The following is a 7,694-nucleotide window of genomic DNA, read 5'->3' on the forward strand; positions in this document are numbered from 1 at the left end:
GTAGGGGCTGGAGTAGGGGCTGGTGTAGGGGCTGGAGTAGGGGCTGGTGTAGGGGCTGGTGTAGGGGCTGAAGTAGGGGCTGAAGTAGGGGCTGGTAGGGGCAGGGGCTGGAGCAGGGGCTGTGGCAGGGGCAGGGGCTGGGGCTGGGGCTGGGGTAGGGGCTGGGACTGGAGTAGATGCTGGGGCTGAAGCAGGGGCTGGGGTACGGGCTGGAGTAGGAGCAGGGGCGGGAACAGGGGCTGAAGTAGGGGCAGGGGCTAGAGCTGGGGCTGGGTTGGGTCTGGGCTGGGGCTTCAGGACTGGGATCTGTAAGTAATAAGCTCTGCTTCTGTCAAGAAGACTCACACTCTGGACTCTCTGGGGACTCTGTCTGTCAGAGGTGGCGGGCATTGGCTTAATCCTAACTCTGACAAAGCCTTTGTTCAGGCTGTCTCCTGCTCTCTCAATAGTCTTCAATGTGAGGGCTTCCATTTCTGCATTATATTCTGAACCTGGGAGTAGAAGTTTAGCAGTGCATTCTGCTCTCAAGATGTATTTCAGAGACAAGACTTAAGGCCACAGGACAGCCCCTAGTTGCAGGATATGGGCATTCCTCAATGCTTCGGACTTCTGTTAATGAATATGCATGTAATAAGAGACTGGTGGTGGCCCTGCTCCCTGGAGACATTTTACTTTATATTCTACAAAAGAGTAATAAATAATAAATGCAGATGGTGGTTGCTATCTGCTGGCTATTAAACATCTCTGAAACTGCTTTCCTCTCCCATGGACGCTGAGCTGGGGGCCCCCTCTTGTCACTCCTGTCATAGAGTCATGCACAGAGAGAGCAAGCATGAAGCCTACATCTACCCAGCCGGGAAAAGACAGAGCAGCCTGGACTGTTGTGTGCTGTTTGCTGTGCTCGAGGCAGGCGGCAGCTCTGGCAGGGCTCCAAGCCCCAACGGGACTCCATTAAGAAAAGGCAGCCAAATCAAAGGTTTTTTTCTTTTTCTTCAAGTTTTACATCACATTTGTGTGTTCATGCCTTTAGGATTCCAGTAAATTCCTCAGGTCTGAGTCTTCCCCACATGACAGCGAGCGATGTTTCCTCAAGCTTCAAGCACTGGGGAGGATGCTGCTTCTTGTCTATGGTTTACAAAAGTGTTCTGTTTGGAGGGAGGTAGTGGCAGTGACACAGAACAAACACAAGCCACAAACACAGGACTCACTGCAGCTGGACCCCTCAACTAAGAAACAGTCCCTGGTCCAGCTGTTGCTCATCTCTGACGACTGTTTTCCTCTGTCCTGGGAGATGTACCTTTAAGGTGGTGTGGGGATAACTACACCATGCATGGGCTTAGCGTGGGCTTCTGTCAGGTCTAAAACTGGCGGGAGCCTAGGGACGAAGACTTTCCTGGAAGCCCTGCTTTCAGTGATGTTGGAGACTTGAACCTTGATCCTTGGAAGGCTAACAGAGACAGACAACGCTCAGAGTTGGCTACATTAATTTATTGGAAACAGATCAAGACAGATTAGAGAAGAAGGGGCGGAGCTATGGATGTAGCAACTGGCTCCCAGGTCAAGCAGGGGAGGTGCTGTCCTAGCCCCCCCCCACCCTCTAGAACTCCACTCTGTGGCTCCAAAGACACTTCTAGAAGCCCATTCCAGTGTTCATTTCTGAGAGCAGGGGTTCGTCTAGGGAGACCAGAGGGGCTGAGAGTGAGAGGGTGGCTTCAGTGTGAGCAAGTCGCTGAGTGCCTTGTGCCAGGTCCCAATGTTGGGCAGCCAGAGACAGCTCAGCAGGAGAAAAGCCTTGCCCTGAGCCAGTGGGGAACGAAGCTCCTAACATTTACGGCCACAGGACACTGCAGAGCCACAGGGTGCACACAGGCCTGTGCTCACTGCCAAGTTCCCGCTGCAGGGGGCGCTGCAGACGCTGCCGGTCACTGGTCGCGAACCTGACACGCACAGGTCCCCACTCACGACCCCTCCGCGGGAGCTGCTGACACCTGCAAATCCGGAAGAAATGGTCTGAGTGAGGATTGGGGGAAGGCATGGAGGGTGTGGGGCGGTAGCCCGGAAAGCGTCCTAATTTCCTAAGGACCCCGTTCCCTGGCCCTGACAGGCTCATTTCCGTGAAGAACTCTGGTTCCATCTAGACCCAAAGACATGGTGGTTTTGTATGAGCCCAAATCCCTCCCGCTGCTGTGAATTTAACTCTCACCTAAACCCCTCCTGTCACACTTCTCCCGTTACAGGGAGTGAATCTGTCCACACCAAACCCCCAGTACTTACAGACATTGACAGCTCCTACACCTTCACACAGTCTGAGGGAAGAAGAGAAAAAACTTATGAAGCTCAATACAGTAGCAAACACAGCCACCCAAAATTGCGCACCACAGGTCAGAATCTCCCCTCAAAAGTCAATCAAAACATGGCCCACTACGAACACCTCAAAGAGACCAATGAAGGACTGACAGGTACCCAAGCTGTAGGGCTTAAAGCTGAGGACCCAAGAAGGGCTGGAAGAATGCAAAGCTACAGGACTCACCTCTGCTCCTCGCCCTCCAGCAGGCGCCTGTAGGTGGCGATCTCGATGTCCAGGCCCAGCTTGGAGTTCATCACCTCCTGGTACTCCTTGAGCAGGCAGGCCATGTCCTGCTTGGCCTTCTGTAGGGCAGCCTCCAGCTCAGCCAGCTTGCAGCGGGCATCAGTGAGGGCGGCCTCTCCCTGCTGCTCAGACTGGGTCACTGCGGCCTCCAGCTTGGTGTTCTGGGGACACAGAAGAGAATGGGATGGCCTATGGTCCCTGGGTCTCTTTCAGTTATCAACATGTTATCCAGTATTTCCCACCAGTTGGGGACATTCTAACATCAAGGCCTTTTGCCTTGTTCACATGGGTCAAACTGAGTGACCATGGGCACACATAAATAGGAGGTACACTAAATGCTAAGATCCAGGCCGGGCACATGCTGGCACTAGGGCACTGAGTAGGGGCCCAGCCTCCCTGGTCTCAGCACAGCTGACCCCCACATACCTGGCACTTGGCGTTCTCAATCTCGGCCGTCAGCCTCTGGATGATGCGGTTCAGCTCGTTGATCTCCTCTCTGGTGCGGCGCAGGGTCTCCCCGTGCCGGATCACTGTGGCCTTCATCTCCTCACACTGGGGATGGAGGAGGCAGAGATAGATGCCATGGGACACAGGACCCAGTGAGCACAGCCACTGAGTGCACAAGACACACAGCAGCACGGTGCTCAGCCAGGGCTGCCCCCGCCCCCCGAATCTTCTTGTGATTCTTGAGGTGCAAGAAGTCATTTCTGATAGAGCCCGGAGTCCTTCTCACTGTCGCATCTAAGGACAGGTGTTGTGACCACTCACCTTGGTGCGGTACCAGGACTCGGCCTCTGCCCGGCTGCGGGTGGCAATGTCATCATACTGAGCCTTGATCTCAGCCACGATGCAGTCCATGTTCAAGTCCCGGCTGTTGTCCATCTTGACGATGACAGAGGTGTCTGAGATGTGGGCGTGGAGGATTCTGATCTCCTGTGGGAAGAGGGAACAGCAGTCAAAAGCTTGTTGAAAATTCAGTCCAGCCCCACATTCCTGTGCCAGTCTCTCAGCCCTCCCCTGGTTCACACAGGGCTTCGCAGCCATGGAATGACTCTCTTCAGCCTACTTGCTGGGTTTCCACCTGGCTGATGCCCTCACCTCCTCGTACAGCCTCCTCAGGAAGTCGATCTCCTGGGTCAGTGCCTCCGCGTTGGCCTCCAGGTCTGATTTGCGCAGGTAGGCACAGTCCACGTCCTGGAAAGCAGGGATGTGTGAGCCTCTTCCTCATTCATTCCATGCAGCACAGGGGAGAACGGTCCTTACAGGGCTTCTATGTGCAAACCGTCTATGCTGCCCTCCCAGCACTTGGCAGCTCCTCTCTGCGGAGATCCTCCTGCCTCTTTGCCCTTTCTCCAAGTGATTCTGTACTGCTCCAGCAAGCCCCCCAGATGGGTTCCAGCTGTGCCCCTGGAGCCTCTCCTGCCCCCGACAATGATCTGTTTGTTCCATCATTCCTTATATACTCTGTTGAATCTCACATTGTGCACTGACTTGTGGAATGGGAAGTGGACCACACAATTGCTCGGTGGGCAGAAGGGAGTCCAGGATTCCCTCAGATGCCAGGCACAAGCTACAGCCTCTAAGGCAGGATAAGGTAGCAGAGGTCTGTGTCAGGTGACTCTCTGCATCAGGGCCACTAGACATTCCAGGTAATTTGCCCTTTGTCAAAGACCTGACAGGACACTGAATTGTTTCTCAGGACATTTCCCATCCTACATGGAAAGGTTCGCGCCCCTGCTCCCTGATGTTAGCACCAGTTCCCCTTCAAGCTCAGTGCCACGTTGCTCTGCCTCCCACAACCTTGCTACTTGCCTTCTTCAGAGCCACAAACTCATTCTCGGCTGTGGCTCTCAGAGAAACTTCCTCCTCGTACCTGACATAAAGAGAGGAGAGATCAGGAAGGGAAGGGGTTCTCTGAACCCCACAGCACCAATCCTGCTCTAAGGTCCCCTTAGGAGGACATCCCGCATCCTTGGGCATGTAGTCCCAGCCTTCTCTCTCACACACACAAGTTTTACCTTAGCTGCGGAAAGATCTGGAGACCCAGGACTGAGAACCTAGGACTGTGAGACATTCTGGGCCTGGGTCCTGGTCCTCCTAATGCCTTAGGCTGCACCTACTTGGCTGCCACAGTGCAGAAGACAAAAGTCAGGTGGAGCGGGTAGAGTGCCTCAGAGTGTCCTCCCCCAGAGGGGTGTGGCAGAGTGCTAGAAGCTTCCAGGTGAGCTACAGAGAGCTGACCTATGACACCAGCTCCCCTACAGGTGACTGGCAGGATCTGGCAATGCCTTAGCTGGGGACCACACACTTTCCTGAAACAATCTTACTTCCTGTGCCCTGGGGTTCCATTTAAGTGGAATCCCGTGCCAGCTCCCCACCATGCCCTCACCTCTTCTTGTAGCCCTCCATGGCCTCCTGGGCGTGGTTGAGCTCAGCAGCCAGTCTCCCGCTGTCAGCCTCCACACACTCAGCCTCCCTCCTCAGGGTCTCGATGTAGCCCTCGAACAGCGGCTCCACGTTGCTCTCACAGCACTTGCGGTTCTGGTAGAACTGCCACTTGGTCTCCAGCAGCTTGTTCTGCTGCTCCAGGAAGCGCACCTGCCATGGGAGTGAGAAGGGGTTCAGGGTCAGATCTGGGGTGGAGGGGCCTGGGAGGGAGGCCAACTCTCCATTCCCTTATCTTGCCCTGCCTCAGTTTCCCCGCTTGGGGAGAGTTCAAGGGACAGGGTCAGTGCCCACACTCACAGATCCAGGTGACCACTTCAGTGTCCTATGCTGGGTTTGGGGCTATCCTCAGGCAGAAACCCCCACAAGCGAGCACCCACATTCCCATCCCAGGATGAGGGACTGACAAGGAGCCAGGGAGACAGTGTCACGGGCCACTTGGAGGACCTCGCTAGGCTGGCTCTGTCCTCCCTCAGCAGCCTGCTCCCTTCCTGTCAGCTGAAGTGCATCCTTCTTCCCTGGCTGCCCACAGCTCCATGCTGCAGTCAGCCTGTGCCCAGGGCAGCCTGGCCATAGCCCTACTTCTCAGGACTGACAGATGAGCCTTGTGGGTCCTTAGTGTGCCCATCTGGACACATCTCTCCCTTGAGACTAGGGGCTCAATGTGAGAGGCCTTTCTTCCTTCTGTCCCCGTCAGTGCTCTCAGCCTCGGCCATGCATATGGTGGGCCCCAGGAAGGGGCTGGTCCAGGACACCCACCTTGTCGATGAAGGCCGCGAACTTGCTGTTGAGGCACTTGATCTGTTCCTTCTCCTCATGCTTCACGCACTGAGCATTGGGGTCGATCTCCAGGTTGAGGGGTGTGAGCAGGCTCTCATTGACAGAGACGCTGGTGATGCAGGGGGGTGTGGGCCCGCAGACGCCTCCAGAACGGTATCCAAAACTGCGTCCACAGGAGCCAGAGCGGAAGGTCCCGCAGACGCTGCGACTGCCAAAGCCCCCTGAGAGTCCACGGTAGCAGGAGATACCCCTGTAGGGAGCTGCGGAGATGCAGCAGCGGCCAGGCCTGGGGCCACAGGCTGAGGCGCAGCTGAAGGCACGGCCACAGAATCCTGATCCACAGGTCATTGTGTTTTTGAATATGGACTGCTTTTGAATATGGAGTTCTGGATGGGAGCTCTGGAGTCCTGGTGGAAACTCCAATGTGCTCGTTCTGGTGCCTGGGTTCTATTTATGGCAGACTCTTGGGGGCTTGGCTAAGAAGGTGGTTGAGGCAATTGCACTTTATGGGCTTGGGCGGTTAGCCCTGTCCAAGCCTCTCTAGAGTGCGCTTTAATGGAGGAGTGGCCCGCACCCTCACTCCCCTTTGTAAGGCATGCCAGCCTGTGCCTGGGGCACTCAGCTGCTTGCACCTTCAAAGTGCCAGAGGTGGGGCATGCGCTCTGTGACATCGGGGAGGGCAGGAAAGATACATGTATAGAGGAGAGCCAGGAATGGGGTGCAGATGGACTTGTGCCTTTAGTGTGCGGAGAGGAGAGCACCCAGGCAAGGCTGGGGAATCAACCCCCAACCCCCACTGACTTTGATCCAGGACTTTTGCTCCTCCAAAGCACAGTGGGATTCCTCCCTCACTGTCCTGTGAGAATTGCTCCTCCTGAAGGGGTAGCACCCACCCCTTTGTGTCTGTTTAGTTCTTTAGAACCTGCCAGGGGTTCCAGAAAGTGTGAATACAGTCCTCAGGTACTTCAGCATCCCCATCCCCAGGGTCTTGAGTGTTCTAGCACGTGCTCCACCCCTGAGCGGCACCCCGCCCTCTTCAATGTACATTTCATAAAAACACAGGCAGTACCCTTTCACATGCAAGAAAATCAACAACAAATACGGAGAAGCACTAGGACCTACTCCATATTCAACTCCCCCAGTTTTCCTGGGATTATTTTTTTAAAGGAGATTTTAACAATTTAACTTCTCACTCTGGCCCGCGTGCCCTCTGTGGAGTAGGGGGATCAGAACTTGAGACTAATGGCTTCATATGGGACATCATATTTATGGTGGCAACTGTTCTGTGTGGACACTCAGGCCCTCACTATCTACTTGTAAGTGGGCCCAACACAGAGGAGAAACATCCACCACTTGTCGAAATTCTTTGAGACAGTGCTGCGCTAGAGGCTTGGCTCATTTCCAAGTCAACACTGGTGGCAGAATGCTTCATGATGAATTCTGGGTTCTTCTTACTGCCTCTGATCAGGAGGCACATGTCAGACTGTGAATTTGAAGTTGGAATACTTGAGAATATTTCCCCTTATCCAGAGCAAGGACTCTGTAGGAGTACATCTCTTACTTTGGTAAGCGGGCATCCCTGTGCACAGGTCACTTACTATGTGCTCATCTGTATCAACAAGAACCAACCTTCAGTTCTTACATCAGCCATCTGAGGGAAATGGAGGCTCAGAGAGGTTGAGCAATTTACCCAAAGTCCCCCAGCTGTCAAGCGATGAATTTGGGAGATGCTGAGCCTTTGAGGGAACAACCTTCTGGTTTACTAGTCTCTGAGAAAGCTCCAGAGGGTAGAGAATGCTGGCTGGGGTAGATATCTGTGACTTAGACAGTGCAAGGGAGATGGCAGAGTCAGTGTGGGGGACAGGTTGACTGGGAGGGA

The 7,694-nt window shown here is 54.6% G+C and overlaps 1 protein-coding gene across 1 annotated transcript; it reads right to left on the reverse strand.

The window, feature by feature from the left end:
* Positions 1–1,821: 1,821 nt before the first annotated feature.
* LOC142844766 (keratin, type II cuticular Hb1) lies at positions 1,822–6,163 on the reverse strand. Its single transcript, XM_075963569.1, has 9 exons — positions 5,795–6,163; positions 4,980–5,188; positions 4,403–4,463; positions 3,689–3,784; positions 3,359–3,523; positions 3,017–3,142; positions 2,531–2,751; positions 2,275–2,306; positions 1,822–1,988 (listed from the first exon to the last, which is right to left on the reverse strand). The coding sequence occupies exons 1-9, from the start codon at positions 6,161–6,163 to the stop codon at positions 1,822–1,824; spliced, it is 1,446 nt and encodes a 481-aa protein (XP_075819684.1).
* Between the last annotated feature and the right edge of the window lie 1,531 nt (positions 6,164–7,694).

The sequence above is a fragment of the Microtus pennsylvanicus genome, chromosome 2 (genome assembly GCF_037038515.1).
Source record: "Microtus pennsylvanicus isolate mMicPen1 chromosome 2, mMicPen1.hap1, whole genome shotgun sequence".
Lineage (NCBI taxonomy): Eukaryota > Metazoa > Chordata > Mammalia > Rodentia > Cricetidae > Microtus > Microtus pennsylvanicus.